The 19,404-nt window shown below is 47.4% G+C and overlaps 1 protein-coding gene and 1 pseudogene across 4 annotated transcripts in view; one reads left to right on the top strand and one right to left on the bottom strand.

Moving 5' to 3' along the window:
- Positions 1–437: 437 nt before the first annotated feature.
- Ptpn3 (protein tyrosine phosphatase non-receptor type 3) overlaps positions 438–19,404 on the bottom strand; it is a 76,651-nt gene continuing 57,684 nt past the window's right edge. For all 4 annotated transcript variants that reach the window (XM_026391169.2, XM_026391168.2, XM_026391170.2 and 1 more), the window contains 7 exons: positions 15,619–15,709; positions 15,286–15,347; positions 13,207–13,353; positions 4,160–4,288; positions 2,991–3,136; positions 2,379–2,514; positions 438–1,079 (listed from right to left, as the gene is read on the bottom strand). In XM_026391169.2, coding sequence (XP_026246954.2) covers positions 1,002–1,079; positions 2,379–2,514; positions 2,991–3,136; positions 4,160–4,288; positions 13,207–13,353; positions 15,286–15,347; positions 15,619–15,709 — 789 coding nt within the window. In that variant the 3' untranslated portion in view covers positions 438–1,001. The remainder of the gene's footprint in view (positions 1,080–2,378; positions 2,515–2,990; positions 3,137–4,159; positions 4,289–13,206; positions 13,354–15,285; positions 15,348–15,618; positions 15,710–19,404) is intronic.
- LOC113184445 (POU domain, class 5, transcription factor 1 pseudogene) lies at positions 10,052–11,062 on the top strand (annotated as a pseudogene).

Raw genomic sequence — 19,404 nt, forward strand, 5'->3', positions numbered from 1 at the left:
GTAATTTGAATCGAGTCAGGAATCCTGAGCAACCTCCACGGGGCGCACGCGCAGGCACACACGCCAACAGGGGCTCCTGGCAAGCAGGGTTTCCCGTGGTCACCTACGAGCAGGTCTTTTCTTAGAAGGGCCAAAGAATATTTCGATGCTATGATCCTGTCCCCCTCAGGGGATCATGTCTCTTCAAGTGTAAGAGCTTGGAGTAGCAGCAGTCCATGTACGAGATTCAGTAGTCAGGGGTCCCGGTCCTGGCGTCCATGAATCCAGGATGAGGCAAGCAGAGCTGACACACACCTGTTTCTAACGCTAAGAGGCGGGATCACGCCGAGCGTGGAGTTCTCAGTCTCGGTTGGAAATTCGCCTGTACGTACATTCTAATCTGGTTCAGGCACTGGATATGAACCTGAAGGGGGACGATGGAGGGGCGGGGGGTGGGGGTGCTTTGCAGATTGCAAGGGGCATGGAGCTGAGACCAAGGCAGGGCGCTGCTTGTCCTTCAGCCTGAATGGCCACCACCCGGTGTGTGGGACGTTCACCAGGGCTTCCTTGGCACCGGGGTGGGACTGTGCATTGCTCCAGCCCTGCCTGGACGCACAGGAAGCTCAGCCCTCAGAGTCCTACCCAGATCAACACACAGAACACCACGCAGCCTTCCAGAACCATGCTGTCCAGCTTCTGGGGAGGTCAGGAGCACGGCTGCCAGCCCCTCTTGTAAGGACAAGGGTGGCCAACAGTGGGGTGGTGATGTCTGGGGAGGAAGGTCCAAACTGGGATCCCTTTTTATTTCTCTCTGGGCCTAAAGGAAGCCACAGTTGCATGCATATCTACACCAGTTCCTGTGTACAGGATCCCTTTCCTAGAAAATTTAAAGTGCCTGGGTTCAAATGTGCTCATCCCTTCCCCACAGCTGGCGGTTCCTCTCCCGCCTCTGGAGGAAGGTGTGTCCTGCTCTCCTAGGGAAGATGCCCTCGGGATCCAGGGATGAACGCTTCACAGTCGTCCTAACTGGGATCCAGCATCTGGACTAAGCCTTCTTCATACACGCGAAGAACCGCTTCACACACGAACTTGTACTGGCTCTGGAAAAGGAGAGAAGGGACGCTGTCAGGTCAGGAGCACCAGGAACCCCGTGTCACGCGGTGCAGGCTGACTCTCTGTGCTGTTCCTCACAGCTCCCTTGGCACCAACTCGGCAAAAGAGACCCACCAGGGAGGTGTGCCACCTGATGAGGACAGCAGCCCCCAGAGGGGGAAGGGCAGAAGGTCCTCTGTGTGACAGAGGAGGCCGTGGTAGTCTGGGAAAGAACTAAGGTCCCTGCAGGGTGGCCACTCTGCAGAAGTACAAACCCTCGATGAGGAGGGCCGTTCTGAGAAGTGCAGTCGGGGTCCCAGAGTCCTGTCCTAGAACCCCTGGGTGTGTGGAGGAGGGAGGTGCTCAGGTGAGCCAGGATCTGGTTGTGGGGCTCCCCGCGTGGGGCAAAGAGTCTGGATTTGTCTTGAAAAGGAAAGCTACTGAGGATGTTCTGCAGGATATGGTTATTACACAGGTGCCCCTCGGTGTTCATGGGAGATGGGCTTCAGGAACCCCTGGAGTATTTGCATGAAATCTGCACACATCTTCCCATGTACTTTGAATCATCTCTAGATTCTTATAATGCTTAATGTAAAGCTACGTGAATAGCTGCTATACTGGACTGTTGAGGAGATAACGACAAGGAAAAAAGTCTGCGTGTCTGGCTGCAGGAGCAACTTTTCCTCATATTTCTGATCTGCCATCAGCTGAGTCCTTGGATGCAGAGCCCATGGAAACCAAGGGCCGACTGCGCTAGCAAAGACCTCAGGCGCATTTTAAAGAAGCAGAGAAGGAAAAAAACCAGAGCACTGAGATGGAGCATCTCCAAGTAGGAAAGTCCCAAGAGGAAGGACTTCTCCATCCTTAAATACATGTCCACTTCTTTCCTCTTAGTCCCATTTCCTGGGTACAAACTAATAAACCGCAAGGGCTCACAATCTGTGAGGGGACTCTCCTAGCCGTCCAAGCTCCTGCTTCTGCCGACCCCTCCTTCTCACTGCCTGGGACTGTGCCTGAGGGGCCCTCCTCTAGGACTTTCCAAAGTCTGCTTTAGACACTCTGTTGATGACAGGGCACTGGAGAAACCAGCCAGAGGCTGTGGGTATGGAGGGCGGCACACCTGGGAGGACACATGGCTGTGGGCTTTGGGACTGTGAACACCCCTGTCCCCAAGCTGTGGGTAAGGACTCAGTTCCCTTGACCCTCCGTCTCATGACCCATAAGGCCCTTCACCCAGTCCTGGCCCAGGGCAGCTGCTCAGGAAGTGCCGGACACCATTAGGCTTTTTATTGCTGGTCTGTACTCACGGACGTCTGCACCATCATGGCGCGCTGCTCTCGCATTTTCCGGACAATATCCAAGGGGTAAACAGGCAAGTTTCTCTCAATTAAGCACATGGCTGTTTCCATAGTGACCAACACGCCAGTCCGACCTATTCCAGCACTGGGGAGGGAGAGGAGCAGAGACTCAAGATTTGCCCGAGGAACATTTCTGCACAGCCCAGCTACACCCTGATGCAGTGCCTGCGTTGACTCAGAAGGAGCCACCAGGAACGCAAAGACACACTTAGGCAGGGTTCATGGCAGGGGCAAAGGCCATCTGAGGCTGGGCTCAGCTACTGGGGAGAAGCCCACTGCTGAGTGCAAAGTCCAATCCCTCTGCTATTTCCATCTGCTATGAAGGGCGAAGGGAGACATGCTCAGGACAAACAGAGACTAGGGGAGGACTCTCCTCTCGGGCTCTGGGCTACATGCACATGCTTATGATCTTTTTTCCTGAAAATTCCAATTCCTTTGAAATGGTGAAGAAAGAGAGCTTGGTGAGAACGCACAACGTGGTGGGCTTAGGGCGATTTGGTGCCTGCCAATCTTCTCCAGGCCTTTCCCCAGGGGTATAATAAGGCAAAACAGTGGCAGTACCTGCAGTGAACCAAGAGGGGCTCCCCGTCCACCCGCAGGGACCTCACGTAGGTCACAAACTCCAGAAAGTCCGAGGAGTCATCGGGCACACCGTGGTCGGGCCATGCGACATACTGGAGATGTGTCACCGTGTGCTCTTCCCCAGTCTGTGGGACATGCGGTGGCCTCGGTGAATCAGTCCTGGTGGTGGGCCCCGTCCCCAACACCGTCCAGGGTGCCCTGGGCCCCATGTTCCTACTCCTACTGTGCACAGCTCTGCTGTGGCCCCTGCCACATCCCACATCCGCCCACTTTCCCAAGACACCCATCTTCTTCTCAGCTGAGCCCCCTCCTGGAGGGTGGCCTTCCGACTCTTTAGCCTACAGTGATTTCTTCCATTAGCTCCAACTGTGCTTGCAATAGGCCCACACAGCTGGAGACACACACACACACACACACACACACACACACACACTTTATAGCGCTGGGGATCAAACCCAGGGCTCTGAGCATGCTAAACCCACCACTCTACCACTGAATTCCACCCTCAGCCCCTTTATATGTATTTCTTTTACGGTGGCACAATGCATACGAAGTTTAACATTTAACCATTTTTAAATGTAAGGTCCAGGGGCAACAAGTATACTTATTCACAATGTTGTGATACCATCACCATTATTTCCAGAACTTTCTTCATCACTCAAACATAAACTCGTATACCCATTACACTATAACTCCCGATTGTTCTCTTTCCTCAAACTCCTGGCAACTATCATTTCCTTTCTATAAATCTGACTGTTCTAGGTACGTCATATAAACGGAATTTTCAGTTTCTGTCCTTCTGTGACTGGTTTATTTCACTTAACATAATATCCTTAAGGTTCACCTGAGTTGTATTATGTGTTGAAATCCCCCTCCTTTTAAAGGCTGAGTACTATTCCACTGTGCAGATAGACTCATTTTGTGTACTCATTCATTACTTGATGGACACAGGGCTGCTTCCCCTGCTCGGCTGTTGTGAAAGGTGCCACTGTGCACCCTGGTACTGGCTCTGTGACTGGGAGTCTTGCACTGATTGATAGCTCCATCAGGTGAAAACAGGGCAGACCTGAAGACGTGGCCCCAGCAGGGACCACAGTGGCTGCTGGTTTGCCCCCTGCCCCTCCACCTGCCTGCAGACCGCTGCTTACCTCTGTGTTTGTGACCAGCATTTCTCGGGACACGTAGGCGATGGTGCAGTCCTCTGTCTGACACTGGATATGAAAGACGCCGTGGTCCATGACGTCAGGGGGGTCGGGCCAGTACTGGTGACATTTGGTCTGTAAGAAACCGAGCGCAGGTTAGCTTCCTCTGTGGGGTGTGTGCGGGAACAGCCCACGGGAGACAGGCTGGCTGGGCAGGCGTCCCAGGGAGAGCTGGTGGGAGAAGAGGAGTCAGGCGAGGCCCATCTGCTGTGTGTGATCTGGGATGGGGACACAGAGGAAGCTCCTTCCTCCTTTAGCATGTGGGTGGAGGTCGGCAGGCCAGAGGCCAATCAGCCCTGGGACGGAGCCTATAGGAAGAGGACAAGAGACTTCTCCTCTCCAAGGTTCATTTGTTGAAGATGATCAGACGCGGACCTGGGCTTATGAGCAACCTCCACCCAAACGCCCACCCTCTCAGGCCTACCAGGTCTTGCAGGCCCCTTCCCAGCAACAAGAGCCCCTGGAACCTCAACCCTCCACCCCTGACCTTCCTGTTAGAGGGGAGCCCCAGGCACAGTGGTCAGAGCACAGAGAGAGCTCCCCTGGCTTCACAAACCCCTCTCATTTTCCCATTTTCCACTTGAGGGCTGGAGACAGCATCAGCCTGAGGGCCTGGAGGACGGTGACAGCTGGAGAAGGTGTGCAGGGAGCTCAAGGTGGGGTTGTCCCACGGCAGTCCCTCTTACTGCTGCTATGGGTCTGCATCAACTGAGCAAGGGGGGCCCAGAGACGCCCTAGAAATCCAGATTAAGGAATCTCCAAGCTGAAATGAAGACCCCTTTTCACGTGGGGAGCATCTCCTGGTCCTCAAATGCTTCCGAGATAATTCTCTGTGGCGCCGAGACTCCAGAGCAGACTTGGATCCTGACTCAGGGCAGTGACTTGCCAAGGTCACAGAGTGCCGTGACCCTGTTCAGCACACATCCCCAGGACACCACAGTGTCTCTCAATACACCTGTGGATTCCCCACAGACTGACCAATCCCATCACCCTCACTGTGGTCCTCTCCCTGCCACAAACCCCGCAGGGTCTTCCATACGCCATTGCTGCCGCCGCCTCTTGGCTTCTAGGTCAGATGCTGGGCTAAGCTGCCCCTCCCATCCCGGTTCCTGCCAGTCAAATTCTCACTCATTAAAAAAAAAAAAAATATTTGCCCCCAAGCCTAGAGTTGCACCAACTTAAGTAAAAACTACATTTGTTTAGAGCAGAAAGGTGATAAAATAATCCTGACACAAGCAATTTGTCAGGAAACAGCTTTCCCAACTTATTTTCAAATATCGCTGTGAATATCTGAAATTAAAATACGCTGCTGTAGAGTTGCAGTTGAGAACTTACTTGGAAACAGTACATGTGGGTGTCTTGGTTAGGAACCGCTTTCCAACTTTCCTTAGACACGAAGGGCTGCTTGTGGGTAGAGAAGGGAGCCAAGTCGCCCCCAAGGGCTCTGCCTCTGCCTGTGTCCTCACCCTGTGTCATAGTTCCCAAGGGTCCTGCCCGCAGGAAAACTGGGGGCAGATGCTCTTTAAAATAATATAACTTGTTCAAGGCAGAGCTACAAACACCTGTATTCTCAGAGGGTCTTTACAGTGCACCTGGTCAGGACTGGGTCTCTCTCTACCTCTGATCAAATTTAGATTTTGAGGTCTGTTGGATGTATAAGCCCTGGGGTGTGGTCAAGACATTTGTGGAGATCCTGGGTTCCAATCCTGGTTAATACGCTCTACTAAGCAATGGTGTCGTCCTGAGAAGGTTACCTACCCTCTTTGAGCCTCTCTTTCTATATGACTACTGCTGGAAGGGACACAGGGGACGAGGATGCCCCAGTTCCTATGAGGATGACCTGATATAAGCTCATTCATTCTCTGAGCCTCAGTTTGCTCAGATGCAAAACAGAGTCATTCACAGTTCTTTCTTTGGGGTTGTTCTGAGGCCAAGATAAAATAATACTGTTAATAACATAATCAATACTATCGTTTGAACGGTATGGGAGGGTGCTTTGCGTGGACGTTATTTTATCTTGGCCCAGTGACAGCCAGAGGAAGGTACTATGAGGGCCTCTGTTTGCATGAGTAAACCGAGGCTCAGAGAGTTAGTCAGTCATCCACACAGGCACTGGTGTGTGGGGGTTTCACTCCAGGGCTAAGAACTCGCTGTGGGGTGGATATCCCATGAAATGATAAGGAAACACACCTCTGCAGAGCTGTGGGATTAAACAGATAACCCACACAAAGGGCTTGGAGGGACAATGGTCAGGGCAGCTGGTCAGAGGGCAATGGGGCTGCTGGAGACGAAGCCCCAGCTGGCTGCTGCCAGGATTCAGAGGCTCTTTCCTCTGGTTTCACAGGCTGAGCAGGGATCGCTTCTCTCTTCTAGCCCCGAGTGTGGCTTTGAGAAGAGGGTTCAGGAAGGGAAAACGGACCACTGAAACGGTTTTGGAAAAGAAGTGCCTGTCTGGACCAGAGGGGACATGCTGAAGACTGTTCCTGGAGGGGGTGGAGCGTTATCTTAGGAAGAGGGACGTGGGTTTGAGGGGAGAGGCAACTTTTATGATGGACCCAACTTTTATGATGAAGTTTGCTTTCCTGCTTAGTCAGTTAACACACATCCCTGCAGACGTCATGACGAATTAGATGTGTTTGGCATTATCCTCAAGGTGCTATCAAATCTGGCCATCAGGAGGTGTGAAGGAGAAAAGGCAGAGAAAGAGGTGGGTCATGTGGGAGGTGATGTGGATGTCCTGGATAGGGGACAGGAGCTCAGTGCTGAAGGCCGAGGGTGTCCCCAGTTGGGTGGGGCAGGCAGGGATCATCAGGGCAGAGGGCATGGGCTGCTCAAGGTAAAGAGGTCCCTGGTGTTGCAAGGGAACAGAAGACACCTGGATACGACCACCCAGGAGGGGCAAGCTGGTCTGGGGTGGGCGCTGGGGAGGCGGTGCTCTGAGCATCTGAGGGGCACCACGGGAAAACGCAGGACCAGTCTGAACCAAGGCAAGGTCTGGCTGAAAGCTTGTTCCTGCCTGAGCTAGACTGGGGAAGACTTGGGGCCAGCAGGAAGTCCCTGCTATTCCTGGGAGGGGGATTCAAAGGCTGTGACAGCAGGCAGGAGCCCTGGGGACACAGGACAGATAGACTGGGGTCAAAAAGGTGGTCAGTGGTGGCGGCCCATGGTGAGTAGGTGGGGGAAGGGATGCACCAGACTCCTGCTTGGGTGACCAGTGCCAAGTGTCTGGGATGGGGGCTGGGGGGACTGGCCATGCATGCGCCTGCGCGTGTGCATTTGTAGGGTGGTGAATCTGGCACCATCTGTGAGGACACTCAGGTAGGCATGTCTTGTCAGTGAGCAGAGGGGCTTGGGGATCAGGGGGTGGCAGGAGTCAGTGCCCAGCTCCATTTCCTTAATTACCCAGTGGGCAGGACAAAACCTGACCGAGAGGTTCCTGCCCCTGTGCACATGTCACCAGGCACAGTGTGGTTAACGGGTAACGAGCGCGTGGGAGCCCACAGAACTCTGTGCTGCTCTAAACCTCTTCCTGACACGTCACGGCATTCTCACGACAATCCATGTCTCTATTGTTACTCAGATCAGCAGAACAACTTGCCTCTGGTGCAGGAAGATGAGGGCAATGGGATCCAGAGTCACCAACCACGCAGAACACCCAAGACAGGCCCGGTGCAGCTCATTCTGAACCCTCCAAACAACCCAAGAGACAGGCGTTGCCACTCCTTTCTAGTGACAAGGAAACCGAGGCTTTGAGTCCTGTCCACGTGGACCCCATCAAATGATGGTTCCAGAAGCCAAATGCCTCCACTGACCCCAAAGCCTGTGCCTTAAGTGACTGGCAAATGGGAAGAAAACTTATCCATATTATTCACACGGAGATGGAAAAATGGATCTCTCCCCCAAAGAGATGTCTTCTGGAAGGAAAACGAGGGAAAGTGACTTCCAGATGAAACCCTCTAGGAGGAAACCCGAGCCTCCAGGGGGAGAACAGAAAACCACTCTGAACAGAACGGAAGAAAGGAGAAATGAAAGCGAGCCACAGGCGAGAGTCGACCTGACCCCCAGGAGATGGAGGTCGTGGCTCTGCACCCCCAGATGCAGAGGCAGCACGGGGGGGGGGCGTGGGGCTGCCAGCCAGTGCACACCTGCCCGAGTCCTACTCTACTGAATGCACCGCAGGGGAGAAAAGAAGTAGGAGCTGATAGAAATTTCACCTTCTGGAAAAAGAGGGGCAAAGCTGCTCACCTGGAAGAACTGGGGGGTGTGACAAGGAGTCGGGGACAGTAGGACAAAGGGCTCGGGTCACCCAAGGGTTTGTAACAGGAGACGGGAAACACACCCTGGAGTTTGGAAGAACAGGTTTCAAACAATTGATCACCAAGAGAGTAAGTTCCCAGGCCAGAGGTGCTGAGGGAACGCCAGGCCCCATGGGAGACCCGGGAAAGAGCCAGGAGCAGAATGGGTTCAGATGGCAGAAAGGGCTCAGAAACAAAGAAACGTGCAGGTCACAGAGACCTCAGATGAGCTCGGGTTCAGAGCGGCCACCCACAACAGAGGGGAGAGGAGGGCAGGAACAAGGAGCAGGAGGGGCAGGACCTGGCAGAGTGGACAGAGGAGGGTGAGGCTTCTCGGAGGGCACAAAGGGACTGGCAGAGAAGGGAAGGAAGGGGCTGCCATCCAGGGCAGATCACCTGTCACTGCCCGTTCCGCCTTTTCTCCAAGGAGAAGAATGGCTGTCCAGCTGGGAAGGGCACGGTGGACTTTCAAGGGGAAAGAGAAGCCTGACAGACAAGAGGCCGGGGACAGCACCAAGCTGCCCAAGTGGATTCCGATGCAGACTCTACGGAGCTGCATTATGAACTAAGAGACCTCACGAGACAGCAGAGGGGCCCCAGGCCCTGAGAAAATCGGGCGCAGCAGGCACCCAGCAGACAGGACAGGGGTCCAAAGGCAGGTAGATGCAGTACAAAATGACAAGAAGACTTGATGTCCACTAGCTGTAAAATATCAAAATGGCCCAGATTAGAGTCTACCAAGCGCAGGACGCCTCCCACCTTCAGAGACTGGGTCTGTGTCAGTAACACACAGCTACATGCGGAGACGTGCTTTGTCACACTGTATTTCTGATTCTGCCATAAAGACAGACTCAATCCTTGTTCAAAACCACTTTAACATCACCTAATACTTTAATTCTATTTTTATAATAACTGAGAGAGTGCCTCAGATTCAGAGCTGAGGAAGGCAAGATTATTTAGAATTGGGGGGTCTTCATATTTTTACACATACTTTTTATTTATGGCAAGTGATATGGACCAGCAGACTCCCCTTTAAGAAATATCTTAAGAAATATTAAAGTAGAGGAAAGTCAATTCGAAGAAAATGATAAATAATATCACAAAATGGTCCTCATAATAGTCATTAATGTGGCACCAAAATTACTACTACTGCCAGCTAAGATTTATAGAATATTTTCTGTGTGCCAAGCACTCTTACAAGAAGCTACTCATATTAGCTTTCAATTCCTCCATAATCCTACAAGATTGTGGTTACTCCCATTTTACACAGTTATAAGCCACACAGGAGCTTGTAACTCAAACGCAGAGCGAGAATTTAAACTCAAAAAGTATGGTTTTAGGGCTTCCTTACCCACTACACGACAGAACCAGCAAGCTGTAGGCTCTTTAGTAAAACAGAGGGGACGGTACTGTGAGCTGGCTGGAGTTACCTGTATTCAAAAGGGTCCAAGTAATTTCTTATTAAGAACAAAAACAGGAGAGGTGTTGAGCTTTTCCTTGGTGAGCCCTTACAGAGCCCCGGCTTGGGGTGCCTTTCTAACCCATGGCTGGACATCTGGCTTTGGACTTTGCCTTCTCACCCCCTCTGGGTGGTGGGGGTGATGGGCCAGGAGGGCCAGAGCCGGGCTGGATTGACCCTCGGACCTGGCTAAGTTTCCCAGGCCCTCCCGGTGGTCCAGGAATCGGGCCAGGGGTTGGGCCAGGTTCGGAGGTGTGGGGGATTCCCTCATGCCCTCTGCCCTATGAGTTCTGTAGAGGGATGGCGTACTGTGGACTGCAGGTTGGAATGGGCCTGATCCCCCACAGTGGCCTGGAGACCTCTCAACCTGAGATCGAGGTGGGAGCTGGGATGGAAGGCAACTCTGAGGAGGCCTCCCGCAAGCTTTGCATTGCTCACCCTGCTGTTGTGAAAGTGGAGAAGGAGAAGGTGGATCAAAACCATGAGGAGTCCCAAGATATCCAAGCTTTGCAGAAAGAACTCGAGGAATTTGCCAAGCTGCTGAAGCAGAAGAGGATCAACCTGGGATATACTCAGGCCGATGTGGGGCTCTCCCTGGGGGTTCTCTTTGGGAAGGTGTTCAGCCAAACGACCATCTGCTGCTTTGAGGCTCTGCAGCTCAGTTTCAAGAACATGTGCAAGCTGCAGCCCCTGCTGCAGAAGTGGGTGGAGGAAGCAGACAACAATGAGAACCTTCAGGAGATATGCAAAGCAGAGACCCTCCTGCAAGCCCGGAAGAGAAAGCGAACAAGTATGGAGAACCCAGTGAGAGGCAACCTGGAGAACATGTTCCTGCAGTGCCCCAAACCCACACTGCAGCAGATCAGCCACATTGCTGAACAGCTGGGGCTTGAGAAGGACGTGGTCCGAGTGTGGTTCTGTAACCGGCGCCAGGAGGGCAAACGATCAAGCATTGATTATTCCCAACAAGAAGATTTTGAGGCTGCAGCTTCTCCTTTCTCAGGGGGACCTGTATCCTTTCCTCTGGCCCCAGGGCCCCTCAGGTTACAGAAGCCCTCACTTCTCCACACTCTACCACCTGGTTCCTTTTCCTGAGGGGGAAGCCTTTCCCTCTGTCTCTGTCACCACTCTGGGCTCTCCCATGCATTCAAACTGAGGTACCTGCCTTTCCCAGGTACTTTCCCTTTCCAGAGGAGCGAGAGAGAGAACCTGGAGTCCGGACCAGGGCTTTGGGGATTAAGTTCTTCATTCACTAAGGAAGGAATTGGAAGCTCAAAGGGTGGGGTGAGGAGTTGGGGAACTGGTTGGAGGGAAGGTGAAGTTCAATCATGCTCTTGATTTTAATCCCCACATCACTCATACTTTGTTCTTAAATAAAGAAGCCTGGGACACAGTAGATAGATAAAAACAACAACAACAACAACAAAAAAGAACAAAAACACAACCAGTGTGACTCGACGTCATGTACACCCAGAAGAATGAGAAGTTATACCCCATTTATGTATGATGTGTCAACGTGCATTCTACTGCCATGTATAACTAATTGGAATAAATCTTAAAAAATTACAACTGAAACAAAAATAGATAAAAATGAGATTTCCAGACAAAAAGACGAGGTGATGCCACAGAGCTGGCCTCAGACAGTCTCTCATGGTAACTGGGTACAGGAGAAGCAAAAATGGGAGGGGACAAGAGCAGGGTTGCCAGGATTAACAACTGCTCCCCAAAGTGCGTCCTCAGTGCCTCTGAAGAACAGTATTCTAGAGGAAGTTTCCACTGTTTCTTGACTGTACGATTTTTCATCATTGACTTAGGGATGAGAGATTCTTACTAACTCTGTGATCAACAAGAGCTAAGAATAATAACTAGGGCAAAGAAATAAGGATGCCGCCAAAACCAGATCTGAGGACTAAATACCCAGCATTTTCTGGACACTTGAAACATGCAGTTCTCTAAGCTAATAATATTGCACTGTCACTAACCCTCCAAGGTGGGCACGATTACTATCTCCATCGTACATTCAGCAGAAGCCGAGGGTCTGAGACATTAAGTGACTTGCTCAAAAGGAACCTTGTTTTCATCCTAGTCTGGCTCCAGTGTGCTGGATGAAGGTTCCCAGAGCTAAGGGCCTAAGCGCTGAAGAGGAAAAAGAGGCTCAATGGCAATCGCAAGATAAAGTCCACATAATCTCTGCTGATCGTGGTTTAATGGAAGCCCAGGGTTATTTTCAGATATTGAAAAAGTTGATACAGAAAAGAAGGGGAACTTATTTTGTGTCTTCCATGTAGCAGAACCAAATGGGATGAAGGTTAAAAGAGATATCTTCATTGTGAGGGGGAATTTTTAAAAAGCAGAGCTGAACGTCAACAGGATGGATCCTGGAAGTGTGCTAGGCGAGGCAGGGAGCAGTTTATCTAGGACCACATACGTAAAAGCCCTCTGCAAACCATGGGGCTCCGTGGAATTAGTAGAAATTCTTTTGTTTCAGGCGAGAAAGTAGACTTATCTCTTCAAGAATAGTAGCTTTATCAATTCCTAGGTATTCTCAATTTCAACATGGATTATTTTGGCTTTCTGAACTACATTGGGGAGGGAATCAATGGGAGGAAGTGGCACAGAGATCACTCAAAGCAGGGGGCTCAAAAGTAATTTCTAGGGCTGGGGTTGTGGCTCAGCAGTAGAGTGCTCACCTAGCATGTGCGAGGCCCTGGGTTTGATCCTCAGCATCACATAAAAATAAATAGATATTAAAAAAAGTAATTTCTACTTGATTTTGGAATGTGTTTCTGAATATTTCATAAAGAAGACATCCAGATGTATCTACAAGTTAAGGAAGCATGATAGGAGTATCCTTTATATACTGACTTCTGTTACAGGATCATAGAACTGTTTCTATGGAAAAATGGTAGAATAATATAATTTCTCTTTCTATTTACAGCCACCGTTTACCTGGTACACATTGCCCTTTCAGAACCAGCACTTGTCCCAGCCAATACAGGGGTTCTGAGAAGGTAGGGTAAGGCAAGAGTAAGGTAAGGCTTGATATACTGGATCCATGCTGGGAGTGGGCAGGAGTGGGGCTGAGCTTCCCATCCTTGGGGGTGTCCATTCGGTGGAACCACAGAGATCTATGGGGCATGAAGGGGCTAGACCAGGAGGCCACTTCCAACCCAAGATTTATGCTCCATACAACATGATGGGACACTGCACACATCTGAATTGGAAACTGATCTACTTACCCGCCCTCGCTCTGTGAGAGTTGTCAACATGACAATTAGAGATAACTTCTGATCCCAGACGACTTGCCAAAATTGTGCACAGGTATGTGGCAGGGGTCCCTGAGTGGCAATGTACTTGTTCACAAGGTTAGCAGCAGGAATTTCCATCTAGCAAGAGATTGGTAAGGGATTATAATCTGTTACTTCCACAAGGTGGACAGGGTTCTGCATTTTAAACTCTTCTACTTGCTGATATCACATCAAACCATTATATCAATCCACAGTGAATAAGAAAAATCAAAGAAAGTTATTGCTAAAAATCCTTGAAAAAGATTTGATGGTAACGCCATCATTAATATCTTTAAGATTAAAGTGGATGACATTCTGTTGGCAAAACCCAGAAATGTCCCTTCAACATGGAGTTTAAGTGACTTTCATTGCTTTCTACTAAATATAACTACTATCCATTATCTTCATTTTAAGCAGGACACATCGATCCTCACCAAGTTTTCCCATGAAGGAATTTCTATCAGAATTATTTGATTTAATTGTTTTTCAAATAGCTTTAATAAGGCTACCCTTTATGTGCCATGAAATTAAGAGCAGGAAATAATTATTTTTATTCAAAGCAGACAAGAGTTGGTGGCATCAGTAATACAGGTTAATACTGCCAACTCTTGTCACACTTTGCGTTCTGCATGACTTCCAACGATAATGTCATTAAGTTGGTCCATCTTTTTTTTTTTTTTTTTTAGTTGTAGATGGACACAATACCTTTATTTTATTTACTTATTTTTATGTGGTGCTGAGGATCGAACCCAGGGCCTCACACGTGCTAGGCGAGTGCTCTACCACTGAGCCACAGCCCCAGCCCAAGTTGGTCCATCTTGACCAACATTTTCCCATGCTGCTCCTCTTTCATTTTGCCCTCTGTGCTGAGTCTTCTCTATGCAATTACACTCAGAGCCCTCTGCGCTTTGGACTGGCAACTTCATTCATTCACACTTAGGTTGGGAAGGTAAATGAAGGATCCCAATTCATGATTGGGTTAGTGCTTAGGCTCATGGCTTCCTTGACCCTTGATAAAACAAAGAGACTGGATTCTGTGGGGTGGCCACCCAGTTCTGATTCTCTGTTCTTAAGACATCAACAATGTTGAAGTGAGGGCTTATGAATCCCATAGATGCTTTGGAATAAATAAGATCAATGATCAGACCAAATTTTATTAGGACAGTTCTTCTTTTTTAATATTTATGTTTTAGTTGTAGGTGGACACAATATCTTTATTTCATTTTTTTTTTTTAATGTGATGCTGAGGATCGAACCCAGTCCCCCCACGTGTACTAGGCAAGCACTCTACCTCTGAGCCACAACCCCAGCTCCAGAACAGTTCTTGATCACTTCTATAACCTGAGACTTAGTCTGAAAAGTCATATTTGTTTAGGTCAGGGTTTGGCAGATGATGGCTTGAGGGTCAAATCTGCTGGCCACAAGCTAAGAGTAGTTTTCAACATTTTTTAAATGGCGGCATCTTAAAGGCAAAGACCAAATTCTGACTCTGTATAGAAAAAGTGTGCTGACAATGGATTTAGATGGAGAAACTGAAGTTCAGAGAGACCAGGTAAATTGCCCAAAATGCACTTTCAGAGTAAAAATGAATGCTTTCCCCAAAACATGTATACCTTTTCCTTTTCCTCTTTTGGGTCTTAGGTACAGAAGAGGTATTGTTTTTCTTATATTTAGGCAGGATGACACTAATAATGTGGGGAAAACCACATAAAGTAACAAACATACCGCCAGCAAAACCAAATATCCAAGTAAGCAGCAAATACAGAGGTGTGTGGACAATGGAATTAGAGACACTGAAGGCCTCCTGCCCTTATCTCAGTTTTGCGGCTTTTCAAATTATTCAGTCTCTCTGAACCTTAGTTTTCTCCTCTGTAAAACTGAGACCCCTCTGCCTTCCCTCACATGGCTGCTGAGCTGAAATGAGGCCGTGAACAGGAGAGCACTGTCAACTGCCAAGCACCCTGCAGGCCACCCCCATCCTTGTTAGAGTGATGAACGCGCTGTATCTTACCACCCGGCTTCCTAACTTACATTCACGTAACTTGCATTAATATAATCTTCATTTCCCTGCAATAATACCCGGGTGGTGTCATCTGTGGGAGAGAAAAATTTACCCATTATTCTGAGTGTTATTTTTATCATCCCAAGTAAACAAGAGTTCAGTTCCCAGCCCCATCTGCAGCTCTTGCCTCATTAGCATAAACACTATTCCCCAACTGTTCAGAGTCTGAAATGGCTGCAATAAAGACGGTGGTGTTTACAGACACACTGAAAATCGCTCCAGAATACCAGACAATCTGTTTTAAAAAGGGAAACATTATCTCAGTATAGGGGGGGAAGGAGGCATTCATGCCGGATACTCACAAGGCAGCACATCTTTATATCGGTTTTTGTCCAAATTTTGAGGCAGCTTTGCAAATGTGATGGCCAAACCTGGCTTCTTTCGGTAGAGTTGCTAAATGACAGAGAGAGGCCAAAAAGAAAAAAAAAAAAAAAATCACTGTGAAAAAACAGCTAAGGAAAGTAGGATGTGAAAATATGCTTTAACCATACATGGCTCCAAAATCTTAACATTTTAAAGTGATTATATGTTGTTAACATATTAAGGGAAAAAAATCTTCCCAATAAGAAATTCTACAGTTCTAGGAGAAACTGACTAAATCCTTTACTAATGTTTTACATTTGAGGATCTTTGGCAGGGGGAAGTCATGGGGGGGATCTGAGTCACAGATAATGGGTCCTGATAAGTAGAACTTTTTTTTTTTTTTTCCTTGGCAATTTGACACACGCTAAAAGCAAGTAGTGATGGTGGTGGGATGGGGGGGGGGATTTTGACTCAAAATTAATAAAAATCACCTGAATTAGTTTTGAGCCCCATTTCCCTCCAACTCAATGGTGTGAACCACATCTTTTGCTTAATGACGAATGTCATTTGTCATTTTAGAAGTTTATTTCCAAAGTAAAAACATTTGTCTGACATATAGTAATTCTGTTTAAAGCGCTATTTCCTTATACATGCAATCACTACCAAAAATTTAAAATAAATTGTGTATCTACAAGCACATATCAAATAGGTTGATATAGTGCATGACATGGTTTCCCCATAGCCCTCTGGGAGAAACTACAATTATTCTTATTTTGCAAGTGACAGTCAGAGGATAGATGCTTTGCCCAAGATAACAAATGAGAGGATGAACACATCTGTTGCCAATACTTATGTTTTCTTTTCTACACAGCAGTTTCCCCCACTTGAACAACCAAAGTTAAGCCCTTTGTACTACGGGGCTCCCTGAGAAAACAATTGTTTCAATGTTGGAAGTGTTCATTTTTCTGTTTTTTTTTTTTTTTTAAATTAAATCTGGGATATTCAGGCTGGTCTAAAGAAAAAAATCTTTTTTTTTTTTTTGAAGAGAATTTTTAATATTTATTTTTTAGTTCTCGGCAGACACAACATCTTGTTGTATGTGGTGGTGAGGATCGAACCCAGGCCGCACACATGCCAGGCGAGCGCGCTACCGCTTGAGCCACATCCCCAGCCCAAGAAAAAATCTTAACAGTGATTTCACAACTCTGAGATGACCTTTTCATTTATCTTCTCCAGATTATTGTTTTCTGCTCATATATGTACATGAACATATGAACATACCTAAGTATGCAATGTAAACATATACAATACATATATATACACTACATTTTTAAAGACAAAAAATATCGATATTTTTCATACTATATTCAATGGAAACCAAGTGTCTTAAAGGAAGGCGGTAGGTATTTCTCAAAAAAGTTGCAAAGTCGAAGATTTACCTGATGTTCTATGAATCTCCAACAAGACAGGTCTTCCCACATGAGTTTAATTTTGATCAGCTAAGTATTTCTCAGGCTAATTTAGACATGAAGGACTCAGCATCCCACTGGATGGGAGGGGGGAGTTCTGGGAAACACTGCCCTAATTTTAAAGCCTGTCCCCTTATTTACTAGGTAGTATCCATTTCTCCATGTCATTAGATATTCTTTATAAAGGTGAAACTTAATAATCTAGTTTACTATGTTTATTTTTGCAAGCTGTATTATTTAGCAAACTGGCTTCTCTTGGTCTGCTTTGCTCTTATTAAACTACACAGAATTTATTAGAAAAGAATTAACATGGAGACCTGGGGTCATAAGAATAGCTATATTTTATATATTTACTGACTATTTTGAATTTCTGAATTCTACAAGAGCTTGGCTACTGATCTGATCACCTGTATGGTTTCAGTTCATAACAATCAAGTAGCTGCTGAACTACTCCTTAAACATCTGCAGGCTTCAAAGGACTCTGTGAGTTCATTCTAGAAATAAAAGTCATGGTTTATTGGAGGTTTTAGTTTGACTCTGGCAGAAGGAGGACATTTGAGTGGGTCAAATTTATCTAAGTGGCATTTTGGTTCCAACTGATTAAATGTATGAAGGGAAATCCAATTATGTGAATGCAACCAGTAAATCTAACCTGGAGGTAAAAAGATATATACCTTCTATGTAACAAAGATATACATGCAGCCACCTTGAGAAGGTCTGGCAGACAAACAGATCTAGCAAAATGCTTTAATTATATGATTTAAATGTATCTCAGTAGTAGGACTATAGAACACTAAAAATTTTAAAGACGTACTATGGCAGAGAAACATTTTAAAATGTGTATGCTCTGGGATTTATCCAACAAGAATTCATAAAGATTCCTGTCAGAGAAGTTTACCTGCAGCAGAATATTTATTCATGGAAAACCAGAAAACGGTAACAACCTGAATATTCCCCAAGAAGGAGAAGTTCTGACTTAAGTTACAGTACAGCCAGACCATAAAATTCTGTACAAAAAAATAAAAAGCTAAAAGTCCAGATTTGGAAGAACATCCCTTCATCTACTTTTAAATGAAAATTGCATATTAAAAAAAAAACATACACGATGGTGATTCTAAATAGCAGCACATACAGAGTGTATACGGGGTGTATAACACACAATCCTGTGTGTGTGCACTTGTGTATGTGTGTGTACCATATATGAGCATGAACACAGGAACAGGTATGGATGGATGCACACCAAATTGTTATCTACAACTTATAACAAAGAAGAAACTGAATGGGATGGGAGTTGGGAGACTTTTTTACTTGGGCTATTTCTGAATGATGATAATGAGAATGATTATTTTTTAAATTCATGACTGGAGTGAGGGCGAAAAAAAGACAACAAATCTATTTATAAAATACAAAATTTTCCCGGAAAGCTGGGCAAGCAAATCAAAAGTCAAGACTTCTTTGGGTTTAGGAAGTCCAAAAAAGCCCATCGTATTTACATCTGCTCTACAAAGTTTGGCGCTGAACAGGACTGACGCCATTCAGGGGAATAGGACTCAAGGGCATAGTCTCAGGCTTTCTGCAGAGATAACGGTCCTTTAATGCACCCGACTCTTCTCTGCCGGTGGGCTGCTGGGTCAGCTGGGTAAGAACTTGCTCTGAGACAGGGCTGATAAGAGTGGAGTGGGACGTGCTGGGAACACAGGCATGTCAGGGACGGAGCAGTGACTAAGGCGTTAGGACACTGGCCAGAATTTGAGACAAGACCCATAAAGTAACTATTCCCTGGAAAAACAGCATTTGTTTCCATTATTCCCAGGCTGCAGGTGTGTAAGGCAGGCAAGATCTCCCAGTTGAAGATCCCCTAAATTCTGTCCTCTTAAAATGGGAGCAGCCAGGGGGTTGGGAGGCAGGGTCATGGGGACAAGCACTTATGAAATCACTTGGTTTTATGAATATTTTTTTTTTTTTGGTACCAGGGATTGAATCCAGGGGTGCTTTACACACTGAGTCACATCACCAGCCCTTTTTTATTTTTGAGACAGGATCTCACTAAATTGCTAAGGCTGGTCTCAAACTAGCAATCCTTTTGCCTCAGACTCCCAAGTCACTGGGATTACAGGTGTGCACCACCATGCCCTGCTGAAAATATGAATTTTTATGACCTAAAATGCATGTTCTCATCCTATCAGAGTGTAGTTCTAAGAAGCTCTGAAACTAAGGGTAAATTATGAAAATCTCGGGCCGAGAGGGGTTGCTAAGGAACAGCAGTATTTAAACTGCAATATCAACATCTCCGGCTCTGGCCTCTGAAGACAAACA

Source organism: Urocitellus parryii, chromosome 4 (genome assembly GCF_045843805.1).
Source record: "Urocitellus parryii isolate mUroPar1 chromosome 4, mUroPar1.hap1, whole genome shotgun sequence".
NCBI classification, from domain to species: domain Eukaryota; kingdom Metazoa; phylum Chordata; class Mammalia; order Rodentia; family Sciuridae; genus Urocitellus; species Urocitellus parryii.